Source organism: Apteryx mantelli, chromosome 23 (assembly GCF_036417845.1).
Source record: "Apteryx mantelli isolate bAptMan1 chromosome 23, bAptMan1.hap1, whole genome shotgun sequence".
Classification (NCBI taxonomy): Eukaryota; Metazoa; Chordata; class Aves; order Apterygiformes; family Apterygidae; genus Apteryx; species Apteryx mantelli.
In genome coordinates this window covers 8,481,481-8,499,465 of record NC_090000.1, presented here as the reverse complement: position 1 = coordinate 8,499,465, position 17,985 = coordinate 8,481,481, and the positions used below count along the sequence as shown (strand labels likewise).

At 56.8% G+C, this 17,985-nt stretch overlaps 1 protein-coding gene across 3 annotated transcripts in view; it reads right to left on the bottom strand.

The window, feature by feature from the left end:
- Positions 1–17,985, bottom strand: part of KIRREL3 (kirre like nephrin family adhesion molecule 3) — a 368,368-nt gene that overhangs the window by 6,436 nt on the left and 343,947 nt on the right. For 2 of the 3 annotated variants that reach the window (XM_067310235.1, XM_067310236.1), the window contains exons 11-15: positions 12,438–12,538; positions 12,119–12,317; positions 10,780–10,815; positions 6,104–6,211; positions 1,902–2,011 (exon numbers count right to left, since the gene is read on the bottom strand). In XM_067310235.1, the coding sequence (XP_067166336.1) occupies positions 1,902–2,011; positions 6,104–6,211; positions 10,780–10,815; positions 12,119–12,317; positions 12,438–12,538 (554 nt within the window). The remainder of the gene's footprint in view (positions 1–1,901; positions 2,012–6,103; positions 6,212–10,779; positions 10,816–12,118; positions 12,318–12,437; positions 12,539–17,985) is intronic. The other variant, XM_067310237.1, reaches the window with a different exon arrangement.

Sequence of the window (17,985 nt, the reverse complement as noted above, 5' to 3'; positions counted from 1 at the left end):
ACGAGCTTTGCAGCTGTCTCCCTGTAAGGCTTTTTTTTCCAGCTATCATGGAAACAGTGTCATTTTTTCCCGTGCCATTTCCGTCCTGCCAGCCTCCTTATTGAAACAGCACAGCGCAGCTCTCCGCACTGCTCCAGCACTAGTCCCATCAAGGGCACGCATCGATGCAAAATCTCCTGCTGGTTTTGGCAAATAATCTAGCCAAGAGCTGCTCCTCCCTTGCCCCCGCGCTGTCCCGCAAGCTCAGCTCCTCCCGCGACTGTCCTCTTCCTCCTTTACCACTCGTCAGTGGGAAATGTCACTCGTATGGCTGCTCTGCTGCGGCTTTATATTTGCTTCCAGCGTGTTGGTTGAGGCGTTGAGCAGCGTTTGGGCAAAGCCCAGCCCCTCCTTTGGATGCCGATGGCTCTCTGACAGCCCCGTGGGGGCTTGGCTCTGTTGATCGCCGTCTATACAGATGGCATACGGGGGTCCTACGGCGAGCAAGCTCCTTATCCCCCTCCCTGTCAGCAGCGCGGTCCAAAGCACAGTCCCAGCCTCCCCTGCCCTTCCGCAGAGCAAGGCCGTTTGCTCGATCTTCAGACAACCCCACTGCTCATCTGCAAAGTCGTCGGGGCCCGGTGTGGGTTTTTCCCCCCCCCCTGCTTGGGAAGTGGTGGCAGCCCACACACGGCCATCAGGAGGCGAACAGCGAGGATGACCTTGAACAGGTCCCCTCCAGGGCGTGCTCTGCCTTGGCTGCCTCCTTGCCTTCGCTGGTACCTCCTGGGCCAAGCACACTGGCTGCGCTGAGAACGAAGGGCCTCTGCACAGGACTCTCCCACGCGCTCTGCCGGCCAGGCTGGCAGCACTGGTGTAACACGTGCTAGCAGATTTCCATCTCCTCCTGGTTTTGAGGTTCCCTTGCTGTGCACGTGCACCACCAGAAATCAGTTCTGCCTGCCCCAGGGCCTTGCGTTTCCGCTGGTAATTCATCAACTAGCCTTTGCAGGCAGGAAAACCGATTCTTACAAGTGCTGCCCGAAAACCGGGAGGCTTGGAGCAGGAAAACCCAACCAGCAGCCCTGAAAACAGCCTCCGGTCTCTCCACTCACTTCCCCCTTTCATATCTCTGTTGTCTCACCTTTCACGGCCACGCGGCTTTCTGTGGCTCAGCTTTCTGTGCCACTTGTTCGGCTTGTGTTTGTCATTTACAACATGACGCTAACAAGCAAAGCAAAGGCAAACTGGGTCTCAGACACAGAGCGCAGAGGTGACGACAGTGCGAGGAGCAGCCCACGGTAGGGCTGCAGGGAGGTTGAATTCCCTGGATCTCACTTATCAGCATCTCGCCCTGCCTCTGTCATTTGGTCCCCTCAGCCGAAGGCAGAGGCCTCAGGCTGAAGCAGAGGCTTCAGGAATGAGGGATGTCTCCAAGGTTGTTACACACATGGGTCACGAACGGATCCACGTCAGGCTGGGCTGGCCACCTCCCCCCCCACGCCGAACTTAACAACCTGCAAATGACTCTCAGGCACCTACTCTTTTTGCACATATATATCTCCAAAGCATGTTCAGAGGGTGCAGTTATTGCTGGCTAATTAGTTTATTATTATATTGCGTTCACCTATTGTGTGCCCATTTGCAGTTCGCAGCAATTTCCTCCGTGCGAGGTGGCAAACGTGCTTTGCAATTAGCCCCGTGGGCAGCTGGGCTACTATAATAAACCTCTCCCTCCTCGTTAGCAAAGTTTCACTTGAGGAGTTTTTATGGCAGGAGAATGCGTACCGCCGAGCAAGATTTTGGAAGAGCATCTTTGCCTCCAGTGGGGATTACGGCACTGAACTGTACGTGCCTGGGCTCATTACCGTCAAACATCTACCCAGGATGATTGCTTCCAGGGAGCGGAAGTAAATCCTTACCATCAGCTGCTTGATAGTTGGATGTTCCTCCGTCTCTCTGCCCGAGGCCGGCTCCTTGTGTACGATCTCCACGCGGATGTCGTTCTTGGCGGAAACCACGCCTTTCAGATCTGCGCAAAGAGGGAGGCGGAGAGGGAGAGGGGGTTAGCGGAAGGCGATGGTGCCTGAACAACCTCAGGGACCGGACTGATTGCCAACAACGTCTGTCCCCGCCGAGCAAAATTAACCCTCCCCAAGCCAGAGCACGGCTGAGCAACTCGGCGTTGGCACCTTGCAGACCTAGTCCTAGGCGAGGAGGCCCAGGGCAAACACTCCAGTGGTGGGATGTCTGTCCAGGTTGCAGACCTATAGCGTATGCTTTAAGGGTATGTGAAATAGCTGCTCTTAGGGGCTTAACGCACAGCTCTTCCCGTGTGCTGGGAAGCCTCTGAGAAAAGCCATCCCCAATTTGGGGTGCAGCTACAAATGCTAAGCAATAGGCTTAAGGCAGTTAAGGCCAAGCAATGAACAAAGACTAAGCGAGAGTTTTTTGGAAAGACTATGAAATCATCCCTGGCTGCTGCTCCAAACAGTCCGTCTTCACGCAGGGCAATGCAAGGCCTGGGGGGCAGATGTTTTTGGAGAGACTCTCCGGTTTCCCCAGAGGTGCTGGGCATGCTTTGAAGAAGTCATTTTAGAAAAATTAAACCAAAGAGACCGAGCAGCAGGAGAAGAAACGGCTGCGAGAATCTGAGATGAAAAGCGGAGATGGATGCAAATGTGAACAGCAAGATCTAAACAGCTCCCAACTTTGAAGCTGGGCTCCAGCCTGCGATCTGCCTCTGCGTACCGTGGCTGGCTCTCGCCTCCCAGAATGGCTGGACCAACCCTCATGGATCCAATGTGCCTTGAACCTCTGGACTTGTCAGATCTGTCTCCAGCGTACGTTGCCTCTTGCAGGGACTGAGCAGTCGGCTGGGCATTGCCAGCCGCCACGTCCACTGAGCACCACCAGCTCTCGGAGCGCTCCTCTCACCAGCGCAAGTGCCCGGAAAGAGGGGATGAACCCCATGCAGGAGCATCAGCTCCTGCCCCTCAAGCCCTCGGGTCCCTGCAGAGCAAGGCCAGGTCTCCACGCTCACTTCCCTGGGCGCCTACCCCAGCTCCAGCCCTTCCTGCACCAGCTCAGCGTCAGCGTAGCAAAGCTCAAGGCTGGACCACGCAAGAGGGGAAGGTGGTTTTACTTTTAAACCAAGCACAATCACTTGCACTCTCACCCCCACGCACTTGGCTCATCAAGCTCTTTGCAGCTTACGGGACAAGCCATTTTATAAACCAAGCTGGAGACAGGCTAGAGCGGGAGAAGTTTTGAAACGCCTCTATATAATGCATGTTGGCAGCGCCTGGGAGGTGAGGGGGCACTGTGGAGACCCGAGGAGATGGGAGCACAAGTCCGGTGTTGGCTCTCAGGAGGTTGGCCAACACATGATCAGGACCGGCTTGGAGCTCCTTCCTTGAATCAAGCCATCTTCTCTCCTTCCCTGCTGCAGCTTTCGGGAAGTGCAACCCTGCTGCCCTCCAGAGACATCTCCAAGTGCAAGACGGAAAGTTTCTCTGGGAAGTTTCTATTGCTCTTTCTTGTGTCTTCTTTTTTTTTTTGCTGGAGTCATGTTCCTGGTGCTGGAGCCTCCGTATTTAATCACAAGGAAAAGCTAATTACTGTCTTGCACATTCCCTCCCGGGGGTGTTCCCCCTTAAATAACTCTGGGCCGTTATGTCACCAAAGATACAACAACAGATGTGCAGTATTATTTTTTTCTTTTTAGGAAAAGAAATGGCCTGCAGGCAGCTCTCTGCTCAGCGAGTACTTGGTGCTGCCTCTTGCCGCATCTCCCCAAAAGTGGGTCCAGCGATCGCCTCTCCCAGTCCCGTTAGCTGCGTCAGGCAGCTGCCTGCGGCCAGCAGCTCGCAGGCAATAAGGAAACGCCTTTCCCAAAGTTACCGCTGGGCCACCTTGTGCCCTCCACACTGAGCACCCACACCATGAGCAGCACGAGAGCCCAGCACCCAGGGGCTCCCTGCACAGGGCCAGGGAACCCGACCCGCGCCCAGGTTTTGGGCCGCCGCGGCGCTCAGCTACGTGGCGCCAGTCACAGGTTTCAACCAGCGCCTGCAGCTCTTACGCGGAAGAGAGAAATCGGCTGAATGCATCATTAGCCAGGTAAGTTCCTGCCACCTCCGCAGCCGAACGGGAGAGCTCTTTTCCTGCTCATCTGCTCTCATCGCAGCACGAAGCAGCACAGCAGCCCTGTGACGGCACAGGGGCCTGTGCGGCAATCCCGCCCCGCCGGAAGGGACGCTGCGGTGCTTTCCCTGGGACATTGCAAGCGGGCACTGCGGGAAGCGCCACAGAAGAGCGCTAGGATGGGGAGCAAGCTGGGCGGACACCGAGAGCCAGCAGCTTGCTGCCCTTAGGAGACCAAAAAGTCCTTTCTAAGTGGGGTTGCACTGGAAACAGCTGGGGGAAAGGGACTTGAAACGCTGACACACTGCTGTGTCCCCAGCACCCTCTTTCTGCCATTTATCCCCCCGTTCCTGGACAGGAAAATGCCTCTGATTCCTCATTCCTTGGAGTAGAAAGTCTCCCAGAGCCAAGTTTGCTCCACACAAGCTCCAACATCCTTCTGGAAGGAGGGGCAGTGCCCTTTCCTCCGAAAGTCCCTTCCTCTGCACGCTTTTGAGGGACCATCGCTTTAAATCGTCGGCTTCGCTCCCTGCTCTAAAACCTGGCACTTACGCCATGTATTTGATCTGTTGTCATGGCATTAGCGTTAAATTGTACGTCCTGTAAAGAAGCCCGCACCATCTGGTTACATCAAATAAGAGGGATGTAATGAACCACATGCTCTCCCCCGCTCCGAGTGATGCAGGATGCGCACGTCTCGCCGCGCGCCGGGGGGGAAAGCACGGCTGATTGCGTCTGACCATTGACATGGTAACACGGCTTGGCCTGCTTTCTTCGGGCACTCGAATCGCTCATCACTGCTGAATGATTTCGGCAAAATTGAATTGGCCTGTGCTCAGGTCCTAGCCTTGCTCCTGTCCGTCAGCAGTCCTTCCCAAAAAGCAAGATTAATGACTGCCCCAGCTTTAGTTTGTTAATACTTGCAAGAGCTGCTAATGGGGTTTGCAAGAGTTCAAAGAACAGGGGATAAAACAGGGAGAGATATCATTATTGCTCTTAAAATTAAACACATTTCTGCCGCGGGAGGCCGGGCGCTCATATCCAAATCCAGGAGGAGCTGGGGCTCTTTGATTCCTTTGCAAACAATCAGAAAAAAAAGAGGTGGGAAAAAAAAGCAAGAAAAGAAAACCAACTGTTTCTTGGCAGGCGCACACAGAGCTTGTGTACGGCGCTTGGCTTCGTGGCATCTGTATCACACGTCCCCCGAGCTGGGAAAACCATCAAGTATCGCTCGTTCTCTCATGCGGCCTGAGCCGCTCCAAACAATCCGACGCCTCTCCCTCGTGGTTTGATGCCTTTTCATTTAGCCAACAATCATCCTTTAATTTCCCGGTGTCTTTTTAACAAGACAACATGATACCACTCTGTTTACCCCTCCCTCCCTCTACCTGCGTCTGGAATGTCGCTTTAACTTGCATCCCCACCGCAGCCAGACTTCAAATACCACGTGTCCCATGCGGAAAACCCTCAGCTGGCTGCAATCCCCCCCTAGGAAATAGGCGTTTTATGTCGAGAAAATGGACTTAAAGAGCAACAAAGAGAGCACGGCGAGAGGGGTGTGTTTAGCAGCAACTTGTCGCACCGAGGCCAGGATTGCTTCTCCCTCTTGGGCGTCACGATCTTGCCGGGGGGAGAGCGGAGGACAGGCAGTCCTTGGAGTCCTTGCAGTCCCTTTGCCCCCAGGTTTCCCACCCGTCCTTGAGCTGCACCCCGTGCAAACGCAGATTAGCCTGTTTTCATAGCGCTTTGCAACCCTTTTCCCGCAGGGCTGCCATTAGCTGCAAACCTGCACTGAACATTTGGTAGATCCATATGAGAGCCAGATTGCTCCGGTGGCGTGTCAGTAAACTCAGCCTCTAATTTCTTTGCGCACGGTGCGACTCGCCTCCCACGCGCGCTGACACCTCGCAAAGCCCTCTCTCCTCGCCCAACAGCCCGAACCCCTTGCCGAGCTGCGTGCCTCGCTGGGGACACTTACTTCTCTGCGAGCGGGCGCAGCAGAAGGCGACGATGGTGGCCATCAGCACCAGGAACGCCACGCCGGCCCCCACGGCCACTCCGATGATCACCGCCATCGGCACCGACTCTGCAAGAGGAAAGAGAGGGGCGCATGAAGCCGGGCCGCACGCGGGAGCACGCCTCTCCCCTGAGCACGTGGCGAGCTGCCCTGGCTACCTGGGGAGGATTTCGGGGGGCCTCCCCCCGAGACGGATCTCCTTCCCCCGCTCCCGCCCCGCTGCAACGCAGACCGCTCCCTCGTCTCTGCGTGGACGCCGGCAGCGCACGGCCGGCACGGGCTGCCCTCGGGAGGAGCGGACGGGGGAAGCGAGCTAGGAGGACGGAGCCTGGCTCGCTTCCCCAGCCCTGGCTGCCCGCTGCCGGGGACGGAGGGGCCGGGCAGGCGAGACGCAGCGGTGCCGCGCTCCGTGCACAAGCGGGCGCTTTGGAGGGCGGCCAGCGAGCCCCGGGAGCCTGGCCCCAGCGAGCAAAACTCGGAGCTCTGCCACTGACGCACGCTGCAAGCTGGGCAGGCCCTGACCGCTCCGTGCCTCAGTTTCCCTGCGCGGGGATGGACAAGGAGGGGGCCAGCGGAGCAGGCTCATAACTGCTTTAAAGAGCGCTGCGGGGTTTAATGAATAACCTTCTCTGAAAGGATGAAAAGCACATCAGGCGGCAGTGCGTTAATATTATTGAGACGAAACGGACTCGGCGCCGGGCGGCAGAAGGGTTACGGAGCCAGGCTGGGCGAAACAGCGAAGGTTGCAGACGGGGCACCGGCCCCTTCCGCCAGAGGTAATAGCTCAGCTGTCAGGAGCAGGCGCAGGAAGGCGCCCGGCTGTAAAGTATACGGGACTGAATTAACCCAAAGCCATCATTCACGGCCTCTGCCTGTTTTACATCCCAACGGTCTCTCCTGCCTTTCTCCCTCGGCTTATCGAGTCTGCCGTCCTTCTCCGGAGCCCTCGAGGCGCGTGCTCCAGCTGCGGGATGGGACCGACGGCCCACGGCAAGGACGCGGGGACGCGTGCAAGGGGCGCCGAGGTCCGGCGGAGGGAGGCGAGATGGCGGCCTGGAGCCCGCCGAGCGGGGGGTTACGTGCTCGCAGCCTTCTGCCGACGATAACTCTGTAGCTCAGCTCCCAGCGGGGATTTCAGGCTGCAGCTCAGCCGGCAAAGCCGATTTATTTGCACAGATCCAGGCAGCAGTTTGCAAGGTGCAGGGGGGAATATGAAATCACATTTATGGTGAAAGGGTCAGATTTTCAGCCCAAGAGCCTTGTTATCTCTCTGCTCAGTTCCTCCAGTCCCTCGAAGCACGGCCTCTGCTTAACAGCGAATATTGCATTTGTGCCTGTTCCTCAGGATTACTGCTAGACACCGACACTCAGCACTCGCTCTCAGGGGTTGCGGGTACCAAAGCAATCGGTACCACTAATTGCCTTAGGTGTCTGCCTTGTTAGTGGGTAAAGGGCACGTCAGCACGCACGGATGTGCAGGGAGATGTTTCCTCGGCACAGCCGAAGGGCGGAAACCCGTCTCCTCGCAGGTCTGTCCTGCGCACGCCTGGCCACCCCTCACTCCTGCTGCTGCCCCCCTCCAAAAGCTTCAAGGGTATCGTGAGGGACCGGAGCAGCGGGTCCCTTTCATCTCCTTGTTCGCAGAGGTGGGCCTGGTCAAAAGGGATGGGTTCGGAGACCCTTTCCCCAAAATCCGCAGGGGTGGGGGGAATCCGAGTCCAGGTGCTGCAAAGCCGGACCTGCTTCTGCAACGTTCCCCACCTCTATGAACCTCCCAGACGCTGGGGTGCTGCTAAATGGAGACCGGGGTGGCAGGAGCTGAGGTTGTAGTTCACAGCAGCCACTGCAAAACACCAGGGGAAGCAGAGGGGCTGGTCCCCAGATGCCTACAGCTGCCCGTGCCCGTTATTTCTAAGCCCTCCTTAGCCTCTTGTGAACCCACGACAGCCCAAAAGAGGGGTGACCCTTTCCCTGATGGCCAGCCAAGCTCCCAGGAGCTCTAACTTGCTTAGTGGGGTGTTGCAAATATGCCCTGAATGACTCACCTAAGATCACACACGTGCTGACCGGCAAAGCAGAAGCGGAAATTTCACCCAGACTTTACCCTTGACTAGCAGCGAGACCAGACCATCATCCCTGCCTGTCTCTTGGCCCTGCAAAGGGAAGCTTTGGAGGCAGGAGAGGTGACTGCAAGGGTGGTTTGTCCTGCCCCAAGCTGCTGCAATATCTGGTAGCAGAGCTGTTCCTGCCGGCGATGGAGAAGCGCATTCAGCTACGGGGGAAAGAGCTGTGCGCGCTGACTCTGAAGCTCTTGGCCACTTACTAAATGCCGTGTGGCTATTCCTGCTCAGGGGGCAAAGAGGGAGAAGGAGTGAGCTGGAAGGGAGGCACTGGCACCGAACGAGCACATCAGATCAGGACTCAGAAAGAGAGAAGGAACACATGAAATGCCACAGCGTCTCTGGAAAAGATCCAAGCGCGTCCTCACCACTTCCGTGCACACCTCCAGCACGAGTTTTCTGCGTGGGCTGACCGGCCTTGTAAATGGATGGGTGCGTACTGCATCTAGGGAAGAATGAATGCACGGTGGTCCTCCTTCCTCGTCTCCTGTGCGGACGGGGGACGTGGATGCTGTTGGGTACGGCGACACGAGGTCAAACAGGCGATCTAGCCCAGCCGGCCTGATGGGGTGACACTCAAGAGCTCAGAGGTGGGGCTGGGTGAGAAGTGCTTGTGCTCCAGCCTAGGCAAACTTGCAGCATTTGGAAAACATTTCTTATCGTGCATCAGGGTGGAGCTGGTGTTTCCATGGAGAAACCAGCTCGCCTGGGGCACTCGAGGCAAGGGGCAGATACTGCTTTAAGCCAGAACAGAGCCTTGAGCAGACACCAGCCACCTTTCTGCTGAGACTCTGATGGCTGCGATTTTCTGGGCTGGGGGGAAGCCTTGTTCTCTTTTTTGACCACAAATTTCACCCTGGACCTGAGAAACTCTCAGAGCGCATAGGGGACCGTTCCTCCTCTTTTCACTTCCTCCCGTTTTATCGGGTATCTGCTGATGCTGCCGGGAAGCCCACAGTGGAGAACTGCTGTTTGCAAGGATATGGTGATGGATAACGCGAGATGCTGGCTATAAAGCTTAAGCACTATGTTTTCCATTGGTCACCGGTGGCTGTCGCTGGATGCTGCGGCTGTACGGAGGTGGACGATACCACAGCACCAACAAAGAACGTCCCATAGTGGTCACAGATCCTGTCTTTCAACCTTCCCAAGGGGCAGACTTTTGGGGTGTACGTCCTTATTAGCATATCCATCTGCCAGGGTGACTGGAAGGGGTTGTAATTCCACTGGCATCTTTACCATAGGCACTTTGCAATCAGTGAAGGGTTTCTTTATCGCTATCGAATACCAGCAGGGCTAGGAGGAGGTAAAGCCACCTCATGTTACCCCCTCGCGGTGGCCGTGGTGCCTAGTGGGTCCTGAGCCCTACCTTGAGGACTGCGCTAGACTAGCAGGGCGACCCCTCTATTTTCTTACAGTCCTAGATGAGATGGTTAAAAAAATTGTACTGCTTGAGTTTAGCCTCTTCTGCTCACGCTTGATCTAGAAAGAGTCTTTAATCTTCCCTGCTTAGCTTGTTGTTTGAAGTGATTCGGTTTGTGGTTTATGCTGATGCTTTTCACTTTCTGGCTTGCTCGTGAATTTTCTGCTGGGCCTGCTGATCCCTCCATTTGTCACTTGTCACTTGAGCTGGGCCATTGGTGACATGACTCACACGGCTTGTCCTGCTTCCTGATTAGACTGCCAAACCCACTGAGGGTGCTCACCATGGCGGTGCACGTTATTTCCCTGGGGAGGATGCGAGTTCCCAAGTGCTCTGGGAACTCCAACTGGAGCTCAAATAGCAGAGGCCAGAGCTGGTGCCGGCTGCCCCAAGGAGCTCATCTTAAAAACAATGTCTACAACAGACTAGCTGAGCCACGGCCAGAAGAATGAATGGGCTGCAAGAACGTGCTCAGCAGCAAAGGGGCAGTGACACGGTGCGGTGGTGGCTGGGATGGTAACCGCTGCCCAAAGACAACGCCAGGCGACAAGGAGCAGTTTGCTGGCTATGTGCTCCCCCATGGCCCCTGCTCTGGCTGGAGGAGACATGGAAGACACGAGGGCAGCGCGTCGCACAGGCATCTGTCCGAATGTCCATCCAGTCCTGCTCTGGCCGTGACGGACGCTGGCTAACCCTCTCCCAGGAAGCTGAGTAACGCCAATGCCTGGAACCCTGTACCTGTCCCTGTGTTTCGCCCATAATAGCACTTGTGTGGCCCCGTCCCCAGCACTGCAAAACGTGGCTGTGCAACATCATCCCTCTCTCGACGGACGGGGAGCTGGGGCACAGAGAGGCAGTGCAGTTTGCCCCCGTTTGCAGAGCCGGTCAGTGGCAGAGCTGAGACCAGGCTGCTCCGGCCTCCCAGTCCGCACCCCAACCGCTGTGCCGTACTCCCTGCAGCTTCCCTGCGCCCCTTCCTGCCCGGCCCTGCCTGCAGTGCCGGAAAGGCAGAGCTAGGAGGAGGACGCCGGGTCCTAAGGTGCGGTAGCGGCTGGGGACAATTCGCATTCACCGTCAGCTCATCATTTCCATACCTGCGTGCATACCAGCTCCTGATTTCATTTCCGTACCTGTTTGAAAATAAAGCAAGTGTCCACAGCCTTGCACAGCCCAAGCGCACACACCAGTATTTCTGAGCGCTCAGCCCTCTGCTCCGCTTTCCGCTCTGAGCGCAGGCAGGTCCCCCTGAAGGGGACGTCCTCTGCCACCCTACGGCGTCACCCTGCCCTCCTGGCGCGGGACGTCCTCGCACTGCCTAGCAGGAGCGCTCAGACCTCGGATGCGGAGCCGGCTACACTGGGCTGCTGTGGACTCAGATGCTGCGTTGCCTGCTCAAACCCAGCTCGAGTGCCCTGCTCGGCTGCCCGCCGGCCCGCTGGGGTGTTCGCTCTCCCCTGCGGCACCCCCACTTGGCCCCGACACCCCGCGGAGCTGCCCGGCCACCCTCCGCCGGGGTGCGGGCTTGCTGCTGCACACTCTCCGACTGGCAGAAGACCTGGAAAAACCACTGGCTCTGTTTGAATTGGAAGAAGCCCAAGGCTAATTTTAAGGGGTTCATTTAGCTCTGATTTAATCTGGACGGCAGCCTTGCCTATAAATCACAGCTTAATGAGAACAATCCACCTGCCTGCCCTGGCATTTAATAAAACAGAAGAGAACTGGAGTCCCTCCAGGAGCTAAATATTCCTCACAGAGCTATATCTCCCTCCCTTGCTACGGACAGCCCCGAGAGAGTGGAAATCCCCTGACCAACCCAGAAATCCCCTCAGAGTTGCTTAATATGCCTTTGAGGCTGTACGGGTGAGCCCAGCCCTGCCAAAACACGCGCTGGCATCGCATCTGATGGCCGCTGCATGGTGCAGCAGCCCAGGCTGGTGGGATGCCTTCCTCAGACGCCTTCCTCCCGCTCCCCGCACTGCGGGGGTTGGTAGGAGAAGCCACTCCTGTTTCTCTACAGACAGAAAAGATCCTCCAGCCCACGGCAGTGGCATCACCTTACGCTGTGGGGCAGGGAACAAGAGGCAGAGCTGCCCCAGCCCCAGGCCTGGTCCATGCCCTCCAGCTTCAGCAAGCCAGGCACCAGCAGAGAGGGGCAATACCCCATCAGTGCTGGGTGGCAGAGGCTTTACAGGGCATTTCCCACGTCCACATCCGTCTGCCAGGGCCGGGCACCCTAAGGATGCAATTCTACAGCTAGCATGGCTGGCGTATTTCCACTATCCTTCCTAGTTTCCTCTTTCAACGTCCCAAGAGCTTTTCCGAGCACTTCGTGCCTCTCACAGCATCTCCCCGCTCTTACAGCCTGGCCAGGAGCTAATTCCCACTGCCAAACAGTCCCCACTGGCTCCTCAGCCCCACGGCGGTGATGCCCACCTTGCTCTTTGAGCCGGATGATCTCTGTGTCTGAGCCAAAGCTGTTCCAGGCAGTGCAGTTATAAATGGTTTGGAAATCGGCCCGGACGATGTTGCTGATGGTCAGCGTAGAGATGACGCCCTCGTCGGTGCTGACCGTCTCCACAGTGTAGCGCCCGGAGGTCCCAGACTCCAGGACGTTCTCCTTCCAGGACCAGGCCTGCCAACCAAGAAGAGGGATCAGGCAGAGCTTGTGGTTTGCCCACCTTAGGGCACCCTAAGACATGCAATGCATGAGATATATGCCCCAAGAGGCGCTGCCCTGGAGGATGCTACTCACGATTCGGTCCGGCGGAGGGGTGCTGCGGATGAAGCACTTGATCTGCCCCTTCTGGCCATGCAGGGCGTGCTGTGTCTGCGTGCTGGAGATGATGGGCGGCCCTGCAAGAGGGAGAAGAGGGATGCTGGCTTCTCCCACAGGTGGCTGCAGTCCCACAGCCAGGAATACAGCGCACTGGAGACAACGGGGGAAATAGCAGGCCCACTGAAGGACACTGAGGTCCCCCTGTGAGAGAGATGGATGGAGAACAGCTCCCTCACTTCTTGTGACACAGAGGGACATCGTTGCATATGGGACAGAAGGGCGTCTTTGCTTTAAGGCTGGCATCTATCACTATCATCCCTGCTGTCTGACAGTGATTGAGGCACCCTGCCGGGTCCCCGTCTGCCCCAGTGCCACCCTCTCCCCTGCTGTTTGTGTCACGCATCAGTGACCTGAAGTCAGCCCCCCTCAATGCTGCAGAGAAATTCCTGCAGGCAAAACCTCGGCACCCCATTAGCTGGGCTCTCCTGCTCCGTTTGGACGCAGAGGGAGCCCAGCTGGGCTGGGAGAGGCCTCCTGCATCCCTGAGCGAAACGAGGCTGAACGTGCCGCGCGAGCCGGCTTGTGCAAACCTCCCCGCCACGCCGCATTCTGCAGGGGGAGGCTGACACTGCCACCTGGGGGCAGAGGGTCCGACAGCAACAGGGACGCGGGTTTTGTGCCCTCGTCTCGACGAATATCATGTTAAACAAGCTCTGGCTGCTCCTTTCTCCGTGCCTTGCCTTCCTCCCGTGCTCAAAAGCAAGTGTTTGCAAAGCACCGTGACTCCCCGTACTGGGTGCGTTATTCAAGGCGACTGCCGGGTTGTAATGCAACCCGAGCGTCTCCAGCTCAGCCCCGGCCAACAGAAGATACGTTTCTGCCGTGCGCTCATATTTGTTGTGCGGTGCCTCCCGTGTGCGGCAGACACATCCGGCGCTCGCTGGATGCAGCCCTGTCCTCCTCAGCCCCCTTGCTCAGCGGAGCTAGCTGCAAAGGGGGGGGACGTGGGGGACAGCTCCAGCCCCGCAGACGTTTGATGACAACCAGGGAAAGTTCAGCCTGGGGATTCGAGAACTGGAAAGGGGAAAAACAGAGCAACACCCACAACAAAACGAACCAGAAACCCCAACCCGTCTATTTAATTTTGAAATGTGCTGCAGGTAGAAGTGCTTTGTTCCTCTGGGGTTTCCGTAGCCGGGCTGGCTCCTAGTTTTTAATTTTTTGCAGGCTGCAGAGGCACAGCCGAGTCCCTCCTTTAGGGGAAGCTTCTTGCCGGATGCCGAGAGGCACAGGGATTAAGGGACGGTGCTAGTGCACGCAGCCCGCAGGGAAACGTCCTTGTCCCTCCTCGGTGGAAACCTTGCAGCAGCGGGAAAGCAAAGAGGGGCTGGGGACAAGAGCATGGCTTGGAGGTGCCGGGGTGTCCTCTGCTCTCCCAATGCCGTGTCAAACAGCAGCATAGGGACCACGTGCACACAGACAGGGCCTGAGAAGGGAATGACCCCAAGGGAGCAGCAGAAGAGCTGCGATCGTAATTGCTGTTTATTAGCCTCCTTAATTAAAACAGATTTGCATTTCTGCGAGAGGCTTGCTGCTGGCAAAAGAGAACCCAGCAGCCAGCCGGGATGCAGGCAGGCTGCGCGGGGCAGGGAAAGCGGCGGCTGGGGCGAGGAGGCAGCGGCCGGCAGCCTCTCCCTCTGCCCCAGCCGGGCTATTTCGGACATTCGCTCTGGGCTGTTGTTCTTCCGTCCGCCCCAGGGTTTGTCAGCAAAGACGTCCTGCCGGCAATACGCACCCACGTGTTTGGAGCAGCACAGGCCACGGGAAAACACACGCACGAGCTCTTCAGCAGCTGCCTGTTCTCTGCCCGGAGCACTCACACGCGCAGGGCTCACAGCCGAAGGGGTGCACGGGGGCTTGGACCTGTGTGCACTTATCCAGTCGTACAAAGCAGGAGTCGGTATGGGATCCTGCACGGACACGGCCAATGCACCGCTGGGAACGGCCTCAGCGGGGACGTCGGCAGGCAGAGCAGGCTCAGGAAGGGCCTGAGCTTGAACGCAGGTCTCCGGGCAGCCGGAGGTGGGCAAGCTCCTGTGGTGGCCCCCCTCGATCGCTCCACTGCGGGTTTTCTTCTGCAGTAGATGTGTTCCTCTAAAAAAGTCTCAGGGATCTGAGTAAAGTGGTGAGAAACGGATTCATCCAGGTATTCCCAACTAATTTTTGTAAATAATAATTCTGCGCTGAAGTATCAACCTCCTCAAAGAATCCCCATAGAAATAGAGCCATATCCTTCTTTCGCTAGGGTATTCCAAGGTGAGACGCGTGGAAAACCAGCTTACTAAAGTGTGCTTAACTAACCAGAGAACAGAAACGTGCTACGTCTCTTCCGTCCGGGGGAAAGCGGCATGATTACCGCCCACCCAGGCCCTTGCCAGATGAAGCATCAGCCGTGGAAGTCACCTGGCAAGCATACTGGCATGGAGACTGCCTTCGTAGGTCTTCGGCAGGTTGCAGGGCTGAGACCATCGCTTTGGGGACGGGGCTGGCTTAAAACACCGTACGGCGACTCACTGCGCCTTGCAAACCCGCGCACCCAGGAAGCACTGGAAGCACCACAGCACACCAGGTTACTGCTCAAAGCGTGCTGTGGCCAAAACTGGTAATAGCAGGAGATGCGCACAAAGGAAAAGTTAAGATTTGTTTGCTGCTAACTGAATACAGTGGTCATAACTGTATGTTATTGGAAACTTCTGTGCACCTCTTCTTCGGAAAAGAGAGAAAACTTTTTGTTGCTGTTTTCTCCCAAATGTTCTTCTGAGATGTTTTTCTAGGCATGCTCACAAGATGCATTCTCACCCATACATCTGCGAAAGCCCATCTTTTAAAAGTGCTGGCCTGGGAGATTTTTGTGCATTCCTTGCTTTGCCATGATTTTAAAAATACATAGGGGCTTTGGGTGCTTCTGTTCCTTCCTTAGGAGGATGACAATGGCACCTTGCCTTCTCGCAATAGCCCTTTCCAAGCACGTCCAAGTGCTGCGATGTGTTCAGAGTCAGGGGCCACTCTGGCTAGTCTTGGCCTTCAATCCCCACGTATGGTGCAAGAGCAAAACGGCACGTGGCGCCTGGAGAGCTCCCGGTTCCCTGTGCTGGCAGCAAACTGTGGCGGGAAGCTGGCTTGAAAGGTATATCGGTGCCTTCTCCTCCTGGAGAGGACACTTCCATCCCGTCACGCCCCCAGTGTGGCACGAGGAACGTGGGCTGAGCTTTTTGGTTAGCTAAACATGTGCTAGCAGATGATGCTGCCGCCCCGTGGGCTGCTGGCTCGGCTTGGCTGCGCTGACTGCTGATGACCCCAAGCCAAGGGAGGCAAAAACAGTGACCAGATCTGTAGGCCAGGCCTAAACAAAAAAAAGCTAGCTTTCTATTTTGGCAGTTGTATGTTAGTTACAAATTCTGGAAGTGCTCCAAGACTGGGTGACGCTAGAGAAAAATGGCTTAATAATCATAAAAAGGATCATTTTCTCCAAGGAGAGTGGATTTTAAATGGCACAAATGCCAACGGCTTTGGGTTTTATTATTGCTTTAGGAGTTCAGAGACGAAGGCTTATCATCATGATAATAGCATATGACTAAAGACCATTTGTGAAATGAACATGCCCAGAAATAATAGCACCAAGTTGCAGCCTCTTCACATTTGGGGCCGGCGGTTGATTCTCCACCAGGCGCTGGCTCCTTATGAAAGCTGCCAATCTCCGGCTTGGCATTCAGCGCTAAGTGTTAGACAGCCCACAGGCAGGAAAAAGCTTTAAACAATGTTGCTATGGATATAAATGATGGAGCTATTGGTTGCGGTTATTTTTAGCACGGCAGGGCCAATTTATTTGCGCGGTCCTGGAGGCTCGCACAAAAGCGAAGGCAGCTTGCTGACTCGGGAGCCTTGGAGGAATGAAAGGACGGCCCGAAATTCTCCCGGCTGCCTGAGTCAATACCAACCTTTCCTCTCCAGCCTTCGTGACTTCGGAAATGGGTTGGTTGGGCGAGTTCGGTTTAACTCCTTGCTTCCTGCAGAAACTGTGCTGCAAGCACGACCTGCTGGGACTCGCTGGAGACGGGCAGGGCCACGGGGAAACACGCCTGGTGAAGCCCAGGGCCCTCGAAGGGTTGCTGCAGGCGTGAGCCGAGGCGCCGGCGTGCTGCAAAGCTCACGGCGTGCTCCTCACCAAGCGGTGGGGCCAATCAGCCCACGCTGGGCTCCCAGCTCCTTTACAGGCTCCACTTGCTTGCTGGAGCGAACTGAAGGCAGTTTAAAACCCCAAATTAGCCACCTGGGGTTGGTCAGCCCTAGTAACAAACCTTTTCTTGCAGAGCGGCTTGGCGGTCCCTGCTCACTGCCGGCAGCGCTGGCGTGAAGGCGATCCTGCGGCGCCTTCCCCGCCGGGGCCGCCCCGCGCTGCGGACAGGAGGCAGCGGTGCGGGAGCTGCAAACAGGACCGCGCGCAGTCAGGGAGATCGAGAGGCTTTGGCTTGCGCGGGCACCATAAATCACATTGCGGCTGATTTTTATAACGGCCCCAACAATTCCTCGCTTCCTTCTCCTCTCTGCTGCCCTGGCCCTGCCAAACGCTGCTCGTTTGCATAATCCTCCTTCCCATTAACGAGGCCCTGAATCATATCTGCTTCCCTTCAGGCTTGTGGCCTCGCGCTCCGATTTGGGGGTGGGCTGCCAGCCGCTCTCTGCAACAGTCGGCCTGGCCGCGAGGCTGCGGGCCGGGGCCGGCAATGCCGAAGAGCCAGTGGGAAGGGCAGCGGGACCCCATCGCAGCTCAGGCGGGCGGAGGGCGAGCTCTCCCGTCTCCCCGTTGCGCTGCCGTGATTTCCGACCGTCTTGCAGGCGGACGCGCTGCTGGCTGCGGCCTCTCTGGGCCGCACACGGAGACAGCCGGGATTGCAGGCTCGCACTGGGTCGGGTGCAGATCCCTCAGCTCAGGTCCCCGTTGAGCTTCATGCTTTCGAGGGGACTGACCAGCCCTTCTGAAGCCCCCGTGCACTGACTGCAGACTAGTCCAGAATAGACACTTCTAAATGCTTAATTTTACTGTGGAGAATCCCACCCCATGGAGAAATGCACCTGATAATAACAAGACACTTGTGTCACCTTCTGGATTTAAAATCACTTGAAAATATGAGGCGTCCAGCTTCCCTCTCAAATTACGGTGGAAAACCCTTTCAGAAGCGTTCATTAGCTGGATTAGGTACACTGCCTCGTGCTCACGGAGCTGGACGTCTGCTCCAGCTGCAACGCGCAGCTCCAGGACAGGCTGTGAACCCACAGTGCTGGCAGATGTCAGACCTAGGACACTGCTCTGGGGCTGGCCTGCCTCGATTTTCCAAGCCCGGATTTGGCCTTTGGTCACTCTGGAGGGAGAGGAGCCTGTCTCAACGCCGGGGTGTGGGATTCCCCCCCACTGCAAGGTCTGACACCCATGACCCCAATGCTGTCACCTCGGGGTTGTGCCTAA